This window comes from Monodelphis domestica, chromosome 6 (genome assembly GCF_027887165.1).
Source record: "Monodelphis domestica isolate mMonDom1 chromosome 6, mMonDom1.pri, whole genome shotgun sequence".
NCBI classification, from domain to species: domain Eukaryota; kingdom Metazoa; phylum Chordata; class Mammalia; order Didelphimorphia; family Didelphidae; genus Monodelphis; species Monodelphis domestica.
In genome coordinates this window covers 98674375-98695543 of record NC_077232.1, presented here as the reverse complement: position 1 = coordinate 98695543, position 21169 = coordinate 98674375, and the positions used below count along the sequence as shown (strand labels likewise).

At 39.0% G+C, this 21169-nt stretch overlaps 1 protein-coding gene across 1 annotated transcript; it reads left to right on the top strand.

Annotated features, from left to right (window-relative positions):
* The first annotated feature begins 703 nt into the window (after positions 1-703).
* FGFBP1 (fibroblast growth factor binding protein 1) lies at positions 704-4231 on the top strand. The gene is made up of 2 exons (XM_007496702.3): positions 704-829; positions 2983-4231. Exon 2 carries the CDS (start codon positions 3005-3007, stop codon positions 3713-3715), a length of 711 nt encoding a protein of 236 aa, XP_007496764.2. The 5' UTR covers positions 704-829; positions 2983-3004; the 3' UTR covers positions 3716-4231.
* The last annotated feature ends 16938 nt before the right edge of the window (positions 4232-21169 follow it).

Genomic DNA, 21169 nt, shown 5'->3' with positions numbered 1-21169 from the left:
TCTCTTGGCCTCAGTTTCCCCATATTTAAAATGAGGGGGCTGATTTCCAAGGTCCTTTCTAATTCTGATAGTCTATAACCCTTAAGATCTAGGATCTACTCTATTGCAAATATCAATATATAGAAATAAGTCTTGATCAATGGCACACGTAAAACCCAGTGGAATTGCTCAATGGCTAAGGGAAGGGAGGGAAAGAACATGATTTATGTAACTATGGAAAAATATTCTAAATTAATTAAATAAATAAACTTAAAAAAAGATCTGGGGTCTATGCTTTCAATATGCAAACTTATCCCAGAACATTTTATATATGACACAAAAATGAGGACAAAATAAAACCCAAACTCTCCCTTTGACACTGAGCCTGTTGCTTATAAGTCTAGGATGGGGGTGACAGCACAGAATCCCCAGAGATAGCTTAGCAGACTCACTTCTAGCTGATAATAACCTTTATGAGAACAGTAGGCAGACTGAGCGCTGATCTTCCCTGAGGTTGAAAACTGAAAGACTGGGCTAATGCAATATCTAATTTAGGCAGCCACACCTCTGTCACCCCATGGCAAGCAGGCAAGCGATGGGCTTTTACACGTTACAATCCAATGCTGGCATCCTCTCAAGTGGGTGTGGCCGAAAGAAGAAATGAATAAAGTTCTAAAGGGCTTTTTTTTTTCTTTTCTGTAGTATCATGTTGTAAGAGCTTGTGATTGGGCTGTGGGAGTGCCCTGTGCTGTATAAGTAACACACCACACACCGGCTTACTAGTGGAGTGTAGGTCTTCTGACAGGTTACAGAGCAATCCTGAATCTCACTGGGGTCTGAGCAGAGTAAGGTAAGTTCCTTTCCAGTTTCCACTTCCATTCTGCTGTCAGTGGAGGCTATTCCATGTGACCAGTGCCTAGAGCGCCCACTTCCCACTCCCCATCCCCAAGGAAAAGAGCAGTCAGTTTAAAGCGTCCTAATCAGGATTTGAGTACTGACAACATGCCACTTACCGGGTGTTCTTGGACAAGGCACTTAACCTTGCTAGGTCTTGGTCTCCATAGTAAAAAGAGGGAAACCAGGATTGATTGATGTCTAAGGTCCTTTCTATCTAATAGTTTATGATTCTGTGATTCTGTTTCCTATAACTTTTTGAGTGAGTTTAGCTAAAAACCTAACTTGTAAATGCTTTGCCATGTCGAAAGTTATAATAACACTAAGTGTCCTTTTTGCCCTCATCTTCATTCCTCCCCCTTCCTTTCTCCTTCCCTTCCTTTCCTTCTCTCTGTCTCTCTTTCTTTTTGCTTCTTCCTTCCTCCTTCCTTCCTTCCTCCTTCCTTCCTTCTTCCTTCCTTCCTTCCTTCCTTCCTTCCTTCTTCCTTCCTTCCTTCCTTCCTTCTTCCTTCTTCTTCTTCTTTCTTTCTTTCTTTCTTTCTTTCTTTCTTCTTTCTTTCTTTCTTTCTTTCTTTCTTTCTTTTCTTCTCTTTCTTTCTTTCTTTCTTTCTTTCTTTCTTTCTTTCTTTCTTTCTTTCTTCTTTCTTTCTTTCTTTCTTTCTTTCTTTCTTTCTTCTCTCTCTCTCTTTCTCTCTTTCTCTCTCTCTTTCTCTCTTTCTCTCTTTCTCCTTCTTTCTTTCCTTCTTCCTTCCTCTTTCCTTCCTTCTTTCCTTTTCTCTTTCTTTCCTTCTTTTTTCTTCCTTCTTTCTTTATGTTTCCTTCTTTCTTTCTCTCCTTTCTTCCTCCCTTCCTCTTTCTTTCCTTCTTTTCTCTTTCTTTCTTTCTTTCTCTTACTCTTTCTTTCTTTCTTTCTTTCCTTCTTCCTTCCTTTTTCTTTCCTTCTTTCTTTTTCTCTTTCTTTCTTTTTCTCTTTCTTTCCTTCTTTTTTCTTCCTTCCTTTCTTTATGTTTCCTTCTTTCTTTCTCTACTTTCTTCCTTCCTTTCTCTTTCTTTCCTTCTTCCTCTTCTTTCTTTCCTTCTTTCTTTCTTCCCTCCTTCCTTCCCTTCTTTCTTCCATCCCTTCTTTTTCCTTCATTCCTTCATTCCTTTGTTCCTTTGTTCATTCATTCGTTCGTTCGTTTGTTCGTTCATTCGTTCATTCATTCGTTCGTTCGTTCATTCGTTCGTTCCTTCCTTCCTTCCTTCCTTCCTTCCTTCTTTCCCTCTCTCTGTCTCTGTTGCCCTCTGTCTCTCTCTCATACAATTTCAATAATTATATAAATTATTCCCTTTCTCCATAAATACCTAGAACTTATAGGTTTGGAGTTTCTTTGCATATAGAGATGAACAGAATGTTGGAATTGGAATTTATCGAGCTTAACTTGCTCATTTTATAAATGAGTGAATTGAAGATTAGAAAGGGAAGGTAACTTTCCTAAAATCACAGAATTCAGTAGTGGCAAAGCCTTACCAGAATATGTCTTTATGAGAGACAATCCTTTATTTTCATGTATAATTCATATTTTCTTTCCTACATTTGTTACAAATAGCAGTGAAGTAAGGAATGAATAAGTTAACCCAAAGGGGTGGCTTCCTGGAAATAATTATCTATGTATTTTGAATGAGAAGATCTGGAATCAAGTTATGCTTCTCTTTTTTAGTACTTGTGTAATTTTGGACAAATCATCACCCCTTAATGGGTCTTTGTTTCCTTGTGTGTGAAGTTAGGGAATAGGACTAGAATGTCTAATGTTCTTCCTACTCAGAATCTGTGAACCTAAGATTCTGCTACTCATCTAACTTTAAGCAAAGCTCTAGGAAGAAGCATTTGTAAAAGAATTTTTTTAAAGTACATTGCACTGGTAAAGGTATCCCAACAGAGAGTGGCTCCTCAGGAATGTGATACTGTGACACTTGTAATTTCAGGAGCCAGAGGCCCCTCACCTTCTATATTAGTACATACGTGAGCCATTCAGGTAGTATGCTAGTAAGAAGGAATGGTGGGACAAAGAGGACAAAGAAGCTTCTGAAAGCAAAGGGTCCTCTGACTAATCTGACTTTGTAAAACAGGTTTCATCTCCAAGTTGGAAGCATGAAGATTCAGTGTGTTGCCCTGTTCTCCCTCCTGCTCCTGATCTCACAGCTGTTCTTGGTGGACTGTAAAAAACAGAAGGAAAGAAAAAATGGGAAAGATGGTAAAGGAGAGGAGAGACAGACTGGCTCTGCTAGCAAGAATGAGAGAGGTCAAAAAGACAATGGAGAAAAAAAGTTCCCTCGGGGCAGATTTTCCACTCGAGAGAATGTCCCCTGTACCTGGGCAGTGACTGAGAAGGAGGGGATCACCTTGAAAGTACGATGTAAAGGAGAGGAAGCCCAGTTTGAGTGTACCTATGCAGGCAATCCGTCTTCCTGCCCCAATTTTGCAGGCAATGAAAAAGCCTACTGGAAGCAAATTGGTCGTGCCCTGCAGAAACAGAAGAACCTTTGTGCTGATTCAAAGAGTGTCCTCAAGTCCCGTGTATGCAGGAAAGGTGCCCATAGTGCCCATCTCAAAATGGTGGACTCTACCATCAAGAACAAGAGCCAGGAAAAGAAGGGGAAAAAGCATCCTCCAACATCACCTTCCACTGTTAGACCAACCACTCTGACTACTAAGCCAACTGGTCACCAATCAACAACTGAGAAGTGTATGGAGGATGTTGAGGTTATCAACCAGAGAAGGGTGGCAGAGGAATACTGTGGAGAGTCCTGGAGTTCTTTATGCACCTTTCTGCTCACCATGTTACAGGATAAAAAGTGCTAGCAAACTCGGACACTCAGTCCCATTCTTTAGTCCCTGCCCTGAAATTGGAGCCTCTCTCTCTCTTTATGTGCTGCAGAGTTTTCATTCAAGTTTCCCTTTATAGCATGAACTTCCAAGGTGCTGGAATGGAAGAAATTACAGCTATGTATTTAAATGTGTTTTGTAATTTTTTCTTTTTTTTAATATTTTGTAATTTTTATTTCCTTAGATTTTATTTTCATAGAGGCTGCTAACAATTGCCAGCATATGTTACAAAGACTGTAAAGAAGTTGTGTGTTTATGTGTATATATTTATATATGTATGTATACACGTAAATATAAAGATATGTCAGTAAATGCATATGTGTATGTACATGTACATGCATGCACAAAGCGGGTTCTATCCAATCCCTCTTTGGGTTCAGCATGCCAAAGAGATGGTTTCAGTGCAATGCACTCACTCTCTGACAACCTATATTGCTTTTCACCTGGCCAGGTACCCCAGCTTGGCTAAGATAATAAAGTTTTGCAAATATATAGCCAATGTTTGGTTTCTCTGTGTCTATGGTTGTTATAATGGGACCAGGACCTGATGGGTAGGTATAGATAGGGCAAACAATCCTCTCTCTGTCGATTGGGATTTCAGGAAGACTGTTCTCCAGAGCTATAACTAGTGATATTAGTGCCTCAGGGAAAACAGCACTAATGTCACATTTGAACTGGTCAAGAGATATAGGAGAATCTGGGATGCTTTCCCATAGATGAGTAATCAAGACCCTAGCACAACAGAAGCCTATTGTGTGCTAAGGAGGCCACCATATAGGGAGAAATAAGGAGGAATTAAGCAAGGCTGAGTCAGGGAGAAGTTCATAGTAGGAGAGATGAGAGGTATCCCAATGGCTGGGGCCGCTAGTTTGATTCAGTGGATAGAGGGCCAGGTCTGAACACTGGAGATCTTGGATTCAAATATGACCTCAGATATTAACTAGTTGTCTGACCCTGGGCAAGTCACTTAACCCCCATTCCCTAACCCTTACTACTCTTCTGCCTTGGAACAGATACTTAGTATTGATTCCAAGGTGGAAGGTAAGGATTTAAAAAAAGAATTGCTTCCTAAATTCTTAACTAGCTTCTATAGAGAGATAACATGCAGTAGTGATTGGAACCTTGGAATCAGGAAAACCTGAATTCACATTCCAGCCCTCACATCTCAGGCTGGATGAAACTGGGCAGGTCATTTAATAGCATTATAGGTCTTAGCATTATCTGACCCACCTAATCACTGAGAAGATTATGAAGCTTCATTCTTTGCTTCTGGTTTTGATAATTATTGAGATGCAAATCTTTGAGCAAGGGGTCACATTTAAAGCCATTTAGAAGCATCAATTCCTCCATGTCCATCTGATACAGGCTTTTGCTACAGAGGTCAGGGAATAATAGCTAGTATTTGTCTAGTGCTTTATATGGGTTCCCCGCCCCCCCCAAACTCCTCTGTAATTCTGTAGAGTAGACCAAGTAGGTATTATTAGCCCCATTTATTGATGAGAAGCTGAAAAATAAAGAAATGACTCTCTTTTCCCTTTCCCATATTGTTATTATAGTCTTATTGTTGAAGGGAAAGAAGAGAGGATAGGGGCTCAGGATTAGAACCCAGGTTTTAATCTGTGATATGACTATAGGTTTTTCTGGGTGACCTTAAATCACCCCAAAATCCATTCCCTTCCCTGGGCTTTGGTTTTTCCCAATTAAATGTTAAGTTTTGGCAGCCTATAAATATGTGTGTGTGTGTATTGTATGTGTGTGTGTAACAGAAAAAAACATAAAATAAGTGGGTTGGACTAAATAATCTCTAAGGTCCCTTCTTCTTTTAACTTTCTGTGAATTTATGTATCTTCTAGCTTAAACAGGAACAAGATGTGAAATCTGAGTGACAGCATTCACTATCTCAAACCATAGTATTTCCAGAAAAAAAAATCCTTGCAGTTCTACATAAAGAACATCTTTTATAAAAAATGTGCCCTTTACATTGTCTTCCTCCTCAACTTGGTCCTTTTGGCTCCATTAAATTTCTTTCCAGAGCACAAAGCTATATGAAAGGATTAGGAGAGACCTCTTCCAAGTGAATCCAAAAATCCAAAGACTATGGCCTAGTCTCGATGGACATAGGGTTTGAAAGTCTTCAAATAAGAAGACTGCCACTTGCAACATTTCCATAGAACCTAAGTTCTCTTCTCTGTATTGATTTATGCATGACCAACGGATTTCTTCACAATTTCTCTATGGGGGATGATAAGAAAGGTATTTTCCCCCCATTTCATAGATGAGTAAAGGGAGGCCCAAAGATGTAAAGTGAATGTCTTGCCTATGATTACATTATACATACATACATATATACATACATACATACGTATATATGTGTATATATATATACATACATACGTATATATGTGTGTGTGTATATATATATATATATATATATATATATATATATATATATATATATATATATATATAAGAGTAAACAGGTGTGGAGGAGAGAGGCTTCCCACAAAGAAAAGGAATGGACTGGAGGTTAAGGGTTTAAAAAAAAGAATTAAATACTAGGAAAGAAATTTATGAGTCAACAAAAGATGGAGCATTGTGAGATATAAAATGAGCAATTTTGAATACATTAAATTGAAAAGGTTTTGTACAAATAAAACAAATGTTTTCAAGATTAGAAAGAAAGAAGAAAATTGTAAAAATTTTATAGGCCTCTCATAGATAGAGGTCTTATATCTAAAATATATAGAGAATATTGTGAAATTTATAAGAATAAGAGCCATCTCTCAATTGATAAATGGGCAAAAAATATAAAGAGACAATTCTCAGATGAAGAAATCAAAGCTATATATAGGTGCATGAAAAAATGCTCTAAATTACTACTGATTAGAGAAATGCAAACCAAAACAACCCTCAGATATCATCTCATACTCATCAAGTTGGCTAAAATGACAAAAGGCTGAATGACAAATGTTGGAAGGGATGTGAAAAAGTGAGGACACTAATACATTATTTGTAGAACTGTGAACTGATCCAATCATTTTGGATACCTTCCCTTGCCTTGCCTTGCCTTGCCTTCCCTTGCCTTCCCTTCCCTTGCCTTGCCTTGCCTTGCCTTGCCTTGCCTTGCCTTGCCTTGCCTTGCCTTGCCTTGCCTTGCCTTGCCTTGCCTTGCCTTGCCTTGCCTTGCCTTGCCTTGCCTTGCCTTGCCTTCCCTTCCCTTGTCTTTTTCCTCTGAGGCCAGAGTTCTTTCCATCACCCTATATATGTAATCTTATAGAATAAATTCCTCTTGGACCAGAATTTTCCCTCAAGCTTTCCTTGTTCTTTTTATGAATAGAAACAGACCAGTACTGACTTGAATGACTAGAATCAATCACAGTTCCTTCACAACCCCTGGGCCCCTCTGAAAGTTATTTTGGCAGAGATAGAAAGTCAGTGACTGAGGTAGCCACCCTTGAAACGTTAAACAGAGAATTTCACTAAGGGATACCAATATTGATATAGCAAGAATGTTCTTTCTCCTACAGCCAGGTCCAGCTACATCACCCCTCTAGGTTCCAGGGGTTATCTTGAGGGGTATGGATATGTCTAACACCATTGCTCAAAACTCCATTCTAGTTACCCCCAGTGGATTACCCCCAGTGTTAGTCCCTTTGTGAACTAGTGCCTCCATTCCATTTAAACATATCAATTAGCTTTTATAAGGGCTATGTACTTTGAAGATAGAGGAAGTAGAAATATCTTTTCCAGGCTCCTTAGGGGCACTACTATGCCTTATGCCACCAGGTTCATGTCCAGATGTGACATGACTACTAGGTGAATTCTTTTCTTCTTTTTGAACCTGAGAATCTGTATCTTGTTTAGGATGGAAGTACGGAAACAATCAGGGCTTGATCTCACTGCTATTCAGTATAGAAGCTTTAGTGTGCTCCATTTTTCTAGACCTGGGCCATTTTGTCCGTCATGGGCAAGTAGTCTGATGACTGACTGCACTTTTGAAGACTCACTCTAGTGGTGTCAGACTTAATGTTGATACCTAATCAGCTTTGCCACCATACAGCTCAGAGCTTTGAAATACAAACAACCCACCAACCTTAGCCTTCCCTAGTAGCACAGATTACACATCTGTACCATGATTCCTCCATATAAGTTTGTCTCACCTGTTAGGGGTAAAACTTATGGTTGGATTGAATATATTTTTGGTTGGTCACCAGGGATTTAAATTCTAAATCCCAACGAAATACTCAAGTCAGAATGGAATTTTATGGTGGTTTATTTACAATAGAGTGAAGATATTAATGAAGAAAGAAAGAGAGGAAAGGGAGAGAAATACCAAGCAGGAGTTCAGGGGCCCCAGATGGAGTGGGGGGGGCAGGGGATAAAATCTAGCATGGCTTCCCAGCCACAAGGCCTCCTCCAAGATGAGGGACCTCCTTGGAGGCTTGTGCCTCCAGAAAATCCAAGGAAAGGGAGTCCCAAGATGAGGGCCTCCAGAAAAGTCAAGGAAAGGGAAATAAACCTTGTACTCACCACATGACAGTCTAAAGGAAGCAACCTGAGGTCTCACACTGGAGCTCCTCCAGAGTTAAGTTCCACCACCTACCCCTCTCACAGAAAGTGATGCAAAATATAAAGGCAGTTCTTTACGTCACTTCCAGTATCTCATATGTACCAATGGTGACTTAAACTTGGCTTTGGACAGCCAAGGGAGACAGTCAGTTGTGTCTGATCTGTCACTTGCTAGCACACGTTGGTCATAGACCTTCCTCTCCCACACTTAATCCTTAAGTGGGGTTGTATACATTCCTGGTTGCTAAAATTCTAAAGACTAAGCAGGGTGAAGTGAATCTAAAATCCACACACCTAAGCTGGACTGGGTCTGGAAGGATCTAAGGGCATCAATACTGGACTGGTAGAAAAATCTAACATGGACTACAGCTCCTGGATAGTAAAATAGCTGGATTCCTGGAGGCTTGCTCTCCTTATCTTTTGAATCTTATAAATTCAAAGACTTGATATTAATTTCCATTAGGGCAAAAAGCTGAGGTCCATTTTCATGCAGCCACATGCTGACCTTGGAGATAGAGGGTCCAATGCCTCATCCCTTCCAGCATTGCTTCTCATTAGACATTGGCAGCAAAGAAGTCTGACAAAAAGTAGAAATCACTAAGAGGGCAGCAGTGTTAAAGGGAAGATGTGTAGCTGAAGAATATGCCATTCATCATGTGGTTAGTCAAGTAAATTCTGCTCCACTCTCTTGCCTTTACCCTCTTTATGTCTACCTGCCTCAAGTGTGTTTCTTGTAGACAACATATGATAGGATTCTGGTTTTTAATTCATTCTATCTGCTTCCTTTTTATTGGTGAATTCATCCCATTCACATTCACACTTATGATTACTGTCTGTATTTCCCTCCATCTTGACTTCCTACTTAGATTCTGCTTTTTCTCTTATCCCTCTTACCCTACCCTCCAACTTTTCACTTTTAGTCAGTCTCCCCCCTTTCCCCTCCCTAATGTTACTCCCCTTCCCAGCATCTCCCCTCTTATTGATTCCCCTCTTATTATAGTGCCTTTTAAACAATCCCCTAACCCTCTTCCTACCCTGTATTGCTCCCCTCCCCACCAGCCTGTTTATTTTTCTTCTACTTTTCTATAGGGCACAATACAATTCTCTGCCCCAATGGATTTGATTGTTCTTCCTTCTCTGAGTCAATTTCAATGCAGGTAAGATTTAAGTATTACTTGTCTCCAACCTCTTTCACCTTTCCTTTATATTAGTCTTCTCCTCCCCTTCCCCAATGTGCTTCTTTATGAAATATAAATTTACCCCATTTTTATCTCTTTTCCCATTTCTTTTTTTTTTACCCCTAGTTTATATATATATATATATATATATATATATATATACATACATATATATGTCTGTCTGTCTCTCTCTCTCTCTCTCTCTCTCTCTATATATATATATATATATATATTATCCCATACAGTTTGTCACTGTTCCCTCTAAATATATTTCTTTTAGCTACCCTGATGATAATAACAAATTTTAAGAGTTACCAATATCATCTTTTCTTATAGGAATACAAATCATTTGAATTTATTGGGTCCCTTAAAATTTTTTTTCTCCTTTCTTAATTACCTTTTGATGATTCTCTTGAGTTCTGTGTTTGGGCATCAAATTTTCTGTTTAAGTAAGGTCTTTTCTTTAGGAATGCTTGGAAGTCTTATATTATAATAAATGGCCATACTTTCCCCTGCAAGAATATAGTCAATTTTGCTGGGTAGTTGATTCTTGGTTGTAGACCCAGTATCCTTACTTTCTGGAATATCATGTTCCCTGCCTTCCAGTCCTTCAGTGTGCATGCAGTCAGGTCCTGTGTTATCCTAACTGTGGCTCCATGATATCTAAATGGTTTCTTTTTAGCGGCTTATAATATCTTTTTCTTGTTCTGGAAGTTCTTGAACTTGGCTATAACATTCCTGGGTGTTGTCAGTTGGGGATTTAATATAGGAACTGATCTGTGGATTCTTTCAATCTCTACTTAACCCTCTTGTTTAAGAATATCAGGGCAGTTTTCCTGGATAATTTCCTATAGATTGATGTCCCGGCTTTTTCTTTTGTCATGATTTTCTGGTAGTCCAACAATTCTTAAATTGTCTCTCCTGTATCTATTTTCTAGCTCTGTTATTTTATCAATAAGATGGTTCCTATTTTCCTCAATTTTTTCATTCTTTTTTATTTTGTTTTATAGACTTGCTGCCTTGTGAAGTCAGTTGATTCTAGTTCTTTCCTAATTTTTAAACACTGAATTTCATCCCTGACTTTTTGATCATTCTTTTTCTTTTGGACTATTTTTCTCTGTAGGTCATCTTTAATGTTCTTTGACTTGTCTTTAAGCTGGTCCAGTCTGGCTTGGCACTATTTTCTTGTTTTAGTTCATGTGCCTCTGTTTCCAAATGACCTATTTTGCTTTTTAAGTTCTTTTCCCAATTTTCTTCAGCTTCTTTTAATTGTTTATTGAATTGGTTTTTGAGTTCTTCCAAAGCCTATGTCCAATTTGCTGGAGTTCCTGAGTTTTTGCTTGGTGTTCCTTGGTCTTCTGTTCCATTTGTTCTTTGTTCATTACCTGGATAGAAGCTGTCGATTGTAATTTCTTTTTTATTTTTCTGTTGTTTACTCATATCTTTTCCTTCCCCGTCCCTCTCCACCTCCACCCCACATTGACTATATTCATGCTCCTCTGTTTATTTGCTGGATCTGTGGGTTTGGGCTATTCTGTCCTTAAGGGGCTTCTTCTCTGGTCTGCTGACTAACTGGATTAGGCTGATGGAGCTGACCTGTGGTATTAATGAGCCCTGAGACCAGATATTCCCCAGCTGCTTAGCAGAAGCTGAAGGTAAAGGTGTGAAGGCTGAAGGATGGTTACTTTCATCCTCCTCTTTTCCTTTTTGCTAGTAGCCTCCCTGCTGACTGCCTGGTCAGAGCCCTGATGGTGGTACTAAGGTAGTAAGGTACTCTGTTGCAGTTGCAGGCTTTACCATGGGATCCCAGTCAGCCAATTCTTTGGGTGAGTCTGAACACAGTAGATGGGGAGGGCTGTTGGAGATTGGGCTTCCTTATCCTCTGAAGATTTCTTATTTGCACTATTACTAGATTGGATTAAGCCTGATGGAGCTTGATGTCTCCTGAGGCCAAAGCCTCCAGAGGCAGAAGTTCAAAATGGAGGATTGGTGGCTGAAGCTTGGGTCCAAGCTGGTCTCCTCTCTTCCCCTTCCCTCCAGTTGCCTCCCTGCCAGCTGTGGTGGGAGCCCTGAGCCCTGCACAGCTGAGGTAGCAAGGTAGCAAGCAACCCTCCTGGCTGGAACCCTCTCCCCAAGACCTCAGCAACAGCTGGAGTCTCAGCACAGTAGATGGGGGAAAGGTCCTAGAACTTTCCTTCTCTCTTTTCCTTAAACCTAAGAATTCCACCTTCTCTGCAAACCTTTTAAGTTGAATGGAGCAGGAGGGTTTCCCCTGACTCTGTTCTGTTGTTGAATTTGTTTTTGTGTCCCCCTCAAAGTGCTTTGTTTTTGATTGATGTGGAAGGGTTTTTGCAAAGGACTTGACTTTTGCTTTTAATCCACCATCTTGCCTCCCATCATGTGGTTAGCATTACAAAATCTGCACATATGTTCCAAAGCATTTTCAAGGCACTTACATTGCATCATTCTCATGATTCTTCTCAAGGTACATTCCCAGTCTCTTCTATTTGTGGGGTAGAATTAGAAGCACTATAGGTATGTACCAGTCCCCCATAACACCAATAATGATTTTATCTACCTTCTCAGTAGTGTGCAAAGCACTAAATATATAAGAATTATAGTAGGATAGTGATTTGTTCTTGGGCCATTTCCATCTGAACCAAAAAAAATTAGAAAAGAAGATAACGGTGCTAATAACAACACTCATTCAGGTTTTTCTAGCACTCTACAACAAATCACTTTCTATAAGTTATCATTTGATTCTCACAACTACTCTAAGACATGGGTATCATCTCATTGTGTTGCAGTTGTGTTGTTTTTCAATTATGATCCCCAGAGATCTATAGGCTCTAGACTAGGAAGCTAGTTCAACCTCTTCTTCTTAACAAAGTATAAAATGATAGGATCACAGAATGGGAAGCTCCTTTTTCAAGGTCACAGAATTAATAAAGGGCAAAATTGGTCATAACATACAGGTTTTCTAATTGTCTGTCCAGTGTTCTCTTTACTTATTTGTAATCAGCAAGTCAGAATAAACAAGGTAGCAGGCTTAATCTCAAAAAGTCCAAGTTTGGGTTTGCAAATGCAGGATAGTAGTCATCCTTTTTAATTGTTTCTAAGTCTGTTCTTCTACCAAGGAATTGGTGTCTATTCTCTGAAATTCCAACACTTTTGCTTAGGCTATTGTTTTTAGTTACAAGGTGGGAAGGGCAAAGAGACCCAGATATCTTGAATGGAACATGGGAAAATTATGCCTACCTCTGCATCTGAATGAAACACCTTTTCCTTCAAGATAAAAAGGGGGGTTGGATTCATCAAATCTTTGAGTTACAGTGGGCTCATATTCTGAAACAATGCAGTCAAACCAACCTACTTGGTTATCCTCAAACACATCTTACATTTTCCCATCTCTGTTCTGTTGCCATCGCCCCTGACTAAAAATATACATATATATTTTTGACTTTTTAAACATTATTTTATTTGGTTATTTACAAACATTGTTCATTGGAAACAATGATCATTATCTTTTCCTCCCCCCACCCCCTCCCACCATTTCTCCCATAGCCGGCGCACAATTCCACTGGGTTTCACATGTGTTCTTGGTTCGAACCCATTTCCATGTTGTTGGTATTTGCACTAGAGTGTTCATTTAGAGTCTCTCCTCAGTCATATCCCCACCACCCCTGTAGTCAAGCAGTTGCTTTTCATCAGTGTTTTTACTCCCACAGTTTATCCTCTGCTTGTGGATAGTGCTTTTGAGATCCCTGCAGCTTGTTCAGAGACATTGCATTGTCCCTAGTGGAGGAGTCCATTACCTTCGATTGTACCACAGTGTATCAGTCTCTGTGCACAATGTTTTCCTGGTTCTGCTTCTTTCGCTCTGCATCACTTCTTGGAGGTCCTTCCAGTCTCCATGGAATTCCTCCGCTTTATTATTCCTTTGAGCACAATAGTCTTCCATCACCAACATATACCACAATTTGCTCAGCCATTCCCCAATTGATGGGCATCCCCTCGTTTTCCAATTTTTGGCCACCACAAAGAGTGCAGCTATGAATATTCTTGTACAAGTCTTTTTCCTTATTATCTCTTTGGGGTACAAACCCAGCAATGCTATGGCTGGATCAAAGGGCAGACAGTCTTTTATTGCCCTTTTGGCATAGTTCCAAATTGCCTTCCAGAATGGTTGGATCAATTCACAACTCCACCAGCAATGAATTAATGTCCCTACATTGCCGCATCCCCTCCAGCATTCATTACTTTGCATATCTGTCATGTTAGCCAATCTGCTAAGTGTGAGATGATACCTCAGAGTTGTTTTGATTTGCATCTCTCTGATTATAAGAGATGTAGAGCACTTTTTCATGTGCTTATTAATAGTTTTGATTTCTTTGGCTGAGAACTGCCTTTTCATGTCCCTTGCCCATTTATCAATTGGAGAATGGCTTGATTTTTTGTACAATTGATTTAGCTCTTTGTAAATTTGAGTAATTAACCCTTTGTCAGAGGTTTTTATGAAGATTGCTTCCCAATTTGTTGCTTTCCTTCTGATTTTAGTTATATTGGTTTTGTTTGTACAAAAGCTTTTTAATTTGGTGTAGTTGAAATTATTTATTTTACATTTTGTGACTCTTTCTATGTCTTGCTTGGTTTTAAAGTCTTTCCCTTCCCAAAGGTCTGACATGTATACTATTCTGTGTTTACCTAATTTACTTATAGTTTCCTTCTTTATGTTCATGTCAGTCACCCATTTTGAATTTATCTTGGTGTAGGGTGTGAGGTGTTGATCTAATCCTAATCTCTCCCACACTGTCTTCCAGTTTCCCAGCAGTTTTTATCGAATAGTGGATTTTGGTCCCAAAAGCTGGGATCATTGGGTTTATCATATATTGTCTTGCTGAGGTCACTTGCCCCAAGTCTATTTCACTGATCCTCCTTTCTGTCTCTTAGCCAGTACCAAATTGTTTTGATGACAGCTGCTTTGTAATATAGTTTGAGATCTTGGACTGCAAGGCCCCCTTCCTTTGTATTTTTTTTCATTATTTCCCTGGATATCCTTGATCTTTTGTTATTCCAAATGAACTTTGTTATGGTTTTTTCTAAATCAGTAAAGAAATTTTTTGGAAGTTCTATGGGTATGGAACTAAATAGATAGATAAGTTTGGGTAGGATGGTCATTTTTACTATATTGGCTCATCCTACCCATGAGCAGTTAATGTTTTTCCAATTGCTCAAGTCTAGTTTTAGTTGTGTGGAGAGTGTTTTGTAGTTGTGTTCATATAGTTCCTGTGTTTCTCTTGGGAGATAGATTCCTAGGTATTTTATTTTGTCTAAGGTGATTTTGAATGGGATTTCTCTTTCTAGTTTTTACTGCTGAGCTGTGTTGGAGATGTATAGAAAAGCTGATGACTTATGTGGGTTTATTTTGTATCCTGCAACTTTGCTAAAGTTGTTGATTATTTCAATTAGCTTTTTGGTTGAATCTCTGGGATTCTTTAAGTAGACCATCATGTCATCTGCAAAGAGTGATAACTTGGTCTCCTCCTTGCCTATTTTGATGCCTTCAATTTCTTTTTCTTCTCTAATTGCTACTGCTAGTGTTTCTATACAATGTCAAATAGTAGAGGTGACAATGGGCATCCTTGTTTCACTCCCGATCTTATTGGGAATGCATTTAGTTTATCCCCATTGCAGATGATATTGGCTGATGGTTTTAGATATATACTGTTTATTATTTTTAGGAATGGCCCTCCTATTCCTATGCTTTCTAGTGTTTTTAATAGGAACGGGTGTTGTATTTTATCAAAGGCTTTTTCTGTGTCTATTGAGATAATCATGTGATTTTTGTCAGTTTGCTCATTAATATGGTTAATTATGTGGATGGTTTTCCTAATATTGAACCATCTTTGCATTCCTGGTATAAATCCTACCTGGTCATAATGAATAACCCTCATGATCACTTGCTGGAGTCTTTTTGCTAGTATCCTATTTAAGATTTTTGCATCTATATTCATTAGGGAGATTGGTCTATAGTTTTCTTTCTCTGTTTTTGATCTGCCTGGTTTTGGAATCAGTACCATGTTTGTGTCATAAAAGGAGTTTGGTAGAACTCCCTCTTTGCTTATTATGTCAAATAGTTTGTATAGTATTGGGATTAACTGTTCTCTGAATGTTTGATAGAATTCACTTGTGAATCCGTCGAGCCCTGGGGATTTTTTCTTAGGGAGTTCTTTGATGGCCTGTTGGATTTCATTTTCTGATATGGGATTATTTAAGAATTCTATTTCTTCTGTTAGTCTAGGCAGTTTGTATTTTTGTATATATTCATCCATATTGCCTAGATTGGTGTATTTATTGCCATATAATTGGGCAAAGTAATTTTTAATAATTGCCTTCATTTCCTCTTCATTGGAGGTGATGTCCCCCTTTTCATCTTTGATGCTGTTAATTTGCTTTTCTTCTTTCCTTTTTTTAAATTAGATTGACCAGTACTTTGTCTATTTTGTTTGTTTTTTCAAAGTACCAGCTTCTAGTCTTATTTATTAAATCAATAGTTCTATCACTTTCTATTTTATTAATTTCTCCCTTAATTTTTAGGATTTCTAGTTTAGTTTTCTGCTGGGGGTTTTTAATTTGATCGCTTTCGACTTTTTTTTTATTTGCATTTCCAATTGATTGATTTCTACTCTCCCTAGTTTGTTAATATATGCACTCAGGGATATGAATTTACCTCTGATTACTGCTTTGGCTGCATCCCAAAAGGTTTGAAAGGATGTCTCTCCATTGTCATTTTCCTTTATGAAATTATTAATTGTTTCTGTGATTTCTTCTCTAACTAAATGATTTTGGAGTATCATATTGTTTAATTTCCAATTAATTGTTGATTTGGTTTTCCATGTACCATTATTGACCATTATTTTTATTGCCTTGTGATCTGAAAAGGCTGCATTTATTATTTCTGCTTTTCTGCATTTGAGTGCCATGTTTCTGTGACCTAGTGTATGGTCAATCTTTGTGAATGTGCCATGTGGTGCTGAGAAGAAGGTGTATTCCTTTTTGTCCCTATTTATTTTTCTCCATATGTCTATTAACTCTAATTTTTCTAAGATTTCATTCACTTCTTTTACCTCTTTCTTATTTATTTTTTTATTTGATTTATCTAAATTTGATAATGGTTGGTTCAAATCTCCCACTAATATGGTTTTACTGTCTATTTCTTCCTTCAGTTCTCCTAGTTTCTCCATTAGAAATTTGGATGCTGTATTATTTGGTGCATACATGTTGATTAGTGATATTTCCTCATTATTGAAAGTCCCTTTTAACAAAATATAATTACCTTCCCTATCCCTTTTGATCAGGTCTATTTTTGCTTTGGCTTTATCAGATATCATGATTGCCACTCCTGCCTTCTTTCTGTCAGTTGAGGCCCAGAAGGTCTTACTCCATCCTTTAATTCTGACCTTGTGGGTGTCTACCCGCCTCATGTATGTTTCTTGAAGACGACATATGGTAGGGTTTTGGATTCTAATCCATTCTTCTATTCGTCTATGTTTTATGGGTGAGTTCATCTCATTCACGTTCAAAGTTATGATTGTGACTTGTGAATTCTCTGGGATTTTGATATCCTTCCCTAATTCTAACTTTTCTTCTTTAGCTCTAACCTTTTAATCCAGTGATTTACTTTAAATCAGTCCCCCTTTTCCCCTCCCTTGATATGTTTCCCTTTCTAGCCCCTCCCTTTTATGCTCCCTTACCCTCCCCCCTCTCCTTCCCTCCCCTTTTGTTTTCCCTCCCCCCTTCCCCTACTTGGTTTTCCCTTCTCCCTTCCCTTGTTGGGTAAGATAGAATTCAAGATCCCAATGGATCTGGATGTTCTTCCCTCTCAGAGTTGATTTCTCTGAGAGTAAGGTTTAAGTAAAAGCTCTCTTCCTCTCCTTCTTATAGGAGTTTTCTTCCCCTCCCCTTCCCATGTGAATCTTTGTGTGAGAAAGATTATTCTATTTGATTTTTCTTTTCCCCCTATTTACACATTACATTTTCCATATATTAATATATATATATATATATATTGATATAAATGTAGTCCTTATAGAAGAGAGTTTAAATAAATGAAAAGATAACAATTTTCTCCTTTTCCCTTTCCATCATATTTACCTTTTCAGGTATTCCATGCTCTTTGTTTTTCAATATCAAACTTTCCACAGAGCACTGGTCTTTTCTTTGCAAAAAGTTGGAAATCTTCTATTTTGTTGAATGCCCATACTTTCCCTTGGAAGTATATAGTCAGTTTTGCTGGATAGCTGGTTCTTGGTTGAAGACCCAGCTCTCTTGCCTTTCTAAAAATCATGTTCCATGCCTTACGATCATTCAGAGTGGAACTTGCAAGGTCTTTTGTGACCCTGATTGGCATTCCTTTATATCTAAATTGTCTTTTTCTGGCTTCTTGTAGGATTTTTTCTTTTGCTTGAAAGCTTTGGAATTTGGCAATTACATTCCTGGGAGTTGTCTTTTGGGGATTTAGTGTAGAAGGTGTTCTGTGAGCTCTTTCAGTGGCTGTATTTCCCCCTTGTTCTAGAATCTCTGGGCAATTTTCTTTGATTATATCTTGTATTACGATGTCGAATTTACTGTTTATTTCTGGATTTTCTGGTAGTCCAGTTATTCTTAAATTGTCTCTTCTCCCTCTATTTTCCAAGTCTGTCACCTTGTCAGTGAGATATTTTATGTTCTCTTCTAATTTCTTGATCTTCTGGCTTTGCTTTATTGATTCTTGCTCTTTTACCTGCTTGTTGTCTTCTAGTTGCCTAATTCTGACCTTTAAACCCTGGTTTTCCTTTTCAGTTTGGTCAAACCAGTTTTGTAGTTGCGTGAAATTCTTTTGCATTAATTCTCACTTTTCCTGCCAGAAGGCTCCCATCTTTTTGATCATTTTTAATTCAAATTCTTCAAAAGTTTGTGGAGAGTTTTCATTTCCTTTGGAAGGTTTCGGCGCATTTGCTTGTGTTTCCTCTTCTATCTCCTCTGTATTTTGTATTTTTTGCTCCATAAAATGTGTCCAAAGTTGCCCCCTTCTTGTTTTTTCTGTTGTTTTGAGGCTTTTTTGCTTCTGTGCTGTTTGCCATCTCTATCTGAGTGAGAGGGGCTGGCTCTTCTGTTATCTGTCTGGTGTTCAGTGGCTTTAGCCCCAGGCAAATGGTCTGTCTTCCCCAGGAAGCCTGGAATTGCTGGTGTTTTGGTGTTTTGATGTTACTACCCTCCTCAGTTCCCTCCCGATGCTTCTCTGTTGTCTTACTTCTATGCTCTGCGCCTGGCTTGACACTCTCAGATGTATTTCATTGCCTTTGCTGTCCAGAGGAGCCTGTACTCTGAGGGGGAGGGACCGTGGCTTCCAGGAGCTCCAAGGGCTGGTGATAGGATTAATCTCAGACTGAGTATGCCCTGAGGCAGGGACCTTTGGTGAGACTCAGATGGAAGGATCTGCTCAGGGGCCTACAGGCTCCCCCTGTCTCTCTCTGTTTCCCTGCTGTCTAGGTGCCCCCGCGACTGGCTCAGGTTGTTTTCAGGATGTGGCTTTCAGAATAGCCGGCTCCCGAGGCCCTTTTGCCTGCCCTGAGGTTCCTGCTGCTGCCTCGGATTCAGAGCTCTGGGTTGGGGGGGGGGGGGGAATGAGTCCTGGGACCTTCCTTTTGCTTACCCCTTAGATCGGAGTGATCTCGGGTTCTGACTTTTGGGGGGCCGTACCTTTTGATCCAGGTCCAGGAGGAGTGTTCCCGGGGTCTATTCTGTTGATTATTTTGAATTCCGGTGCCCTAGGAGCATTCAGTTTGAGATCGGTAAGGAAGGGTTTCTGGAGCTCTGAACTCTAGCTTTTTCTAAGTTGCCATCTTGACTGGAAGTCTCCTGACTAAAAATATTATACTCTATTTTTTCTATGTATAAAAACTGTAGCCATCCCTCAAGATCCATCCAGCTCAAATTCCTTCTCTTTTGGCAAAAGCATTACAGTGATCCCTACTTTCTGAACACCTAAAGCACCCATTGGATATATAATTTATCCGAGAACTAACCATATACATCTCTTATTCTATTATAACAAGTTCTGATTTTATTGACCCATTAATTAGCTCTTAAATTATTATATAACTTTTCATAGACTTGTCTTGTCTCACCAAATGGATTATAAGGACCTTGAGGGCATAACTTTAAAGTCATCACTTGTAGTTTTTTACATTCTCCATAGCACCCAGGTTAATACTTTACACAGACTTAATACAATGATTGATCTATAATCTCATTGGTCTAAGCATCATAGACCTATATCTGGAAGAGACCTCAGAGGCCATTTACTCAAACCCATCATTTTACAGATGGACAAAATGAAGTCAAATGACTTGCTCAGAAGGACATGGAAAGTAAGCACCAGATCTTTCCATTGGAGATTAATTGCACATTTCCTTTGTGTGAGAGATAAACAGATACATAGGAAATCCCCCAAGTTGCCAATAAATCATTCCCTAGGCCCCTGGAAGTTGTCCAAAGCCAACTTCCAGGATGCCCAAGTAAATTATATATTGTTAAGCCTCGCCCAGAGGTAAAGCAAAGGTACAGATATACAGTGGCACCCCCTCCTGAATATTAAAAAGGAGAAGCCTTGCTTAGCCTTGGAGTTTGTCTATAAAAGGTGATTTGTCCTCCCAGACAGCAGGTTTCCAGGGAGCACCTATCCTGCAACCATATGTCCATCTAGCAGAATTTTCTTATCAGGTGCAATAGACTCTGAGTATTCTGGTATATCCTCCTTTGGTTCTTTCCTAATAAAAAGCAGCCCTAAAAGAAGGTCTCTCCATTAAAAGTGAACCTTCTGAGTGCCTTGGGATTAAGGATATCTTAGATTTTCATATTTGCACTAAAGTATTTAGTGTTTGTTTCATTCATTCAAAGTGAAGTTCCACTGGGGTTGAGAAGCCTCTCTTCAATAAGAAGGTTGATTATTTATATGGCTCACACCTGGGTTTGGTATATGGTAGGGAGAGCTCAAAAGATTCTTGCAGGTCCTCTTCAGAGAGTCTTGGACCACAGGACTCACACCACAGAAAACAGGATCCTGGGCTTGGAACCAGAGAAGACCTTCTCAAGCACTTACCAGTTTTTTGGGCCTGGGCAAGTCATTTCCTCCTCTTCCCCATCTATCAGTTTTCTCATCTGTAGAGTCATAGTAAAAATACATTTTGCTATCCACTACATCATAGAACTTTTGTAAGGAAAACACTTTGTAAATCTTATATGTTATTGAATGTGAGGAGTTATAAGCCAAGTGTGCTCAGTGACTTGGCTTGTTAGATTGTCCAATCTAACTTTGGGTAATCTGTGCGAGAAATCTCCTCTTGTTTCTTTTTCCAAGCAGCCTAAGTTCTTTGTTGTTCAGAGAGGAGAAAATCGGTTAAAGACTTAGTGGTTGGGACACCTTGAAGAAGACCTTTCTAAAATGGCTCAAGTATTTGGTCATAACAAGGAAAGAAAAAAAAACCCCAAGTATCTTGTTTAGTGCCAGCATGGAGGCCTGAAAGGAGTGAAAATGGAATACTGGAATGGAAACCTACTCACCTGAGGAATTCAGACTTGTCTCCAGGTAAGAAAATACTCTGGGCTGAGAAAGCTATAACTCTTGAAAGACAATTCCAGG

Excerpts from the sequence above, each read along its gene's own strand:
- FGFBP1 (XM_007496702.3), top strand. The coding sequence starts at position 3,005 with ATGAAGATTCAGTGTGTTGCCCTGTTCTCCCTCCTGCTCCTGATCTCA.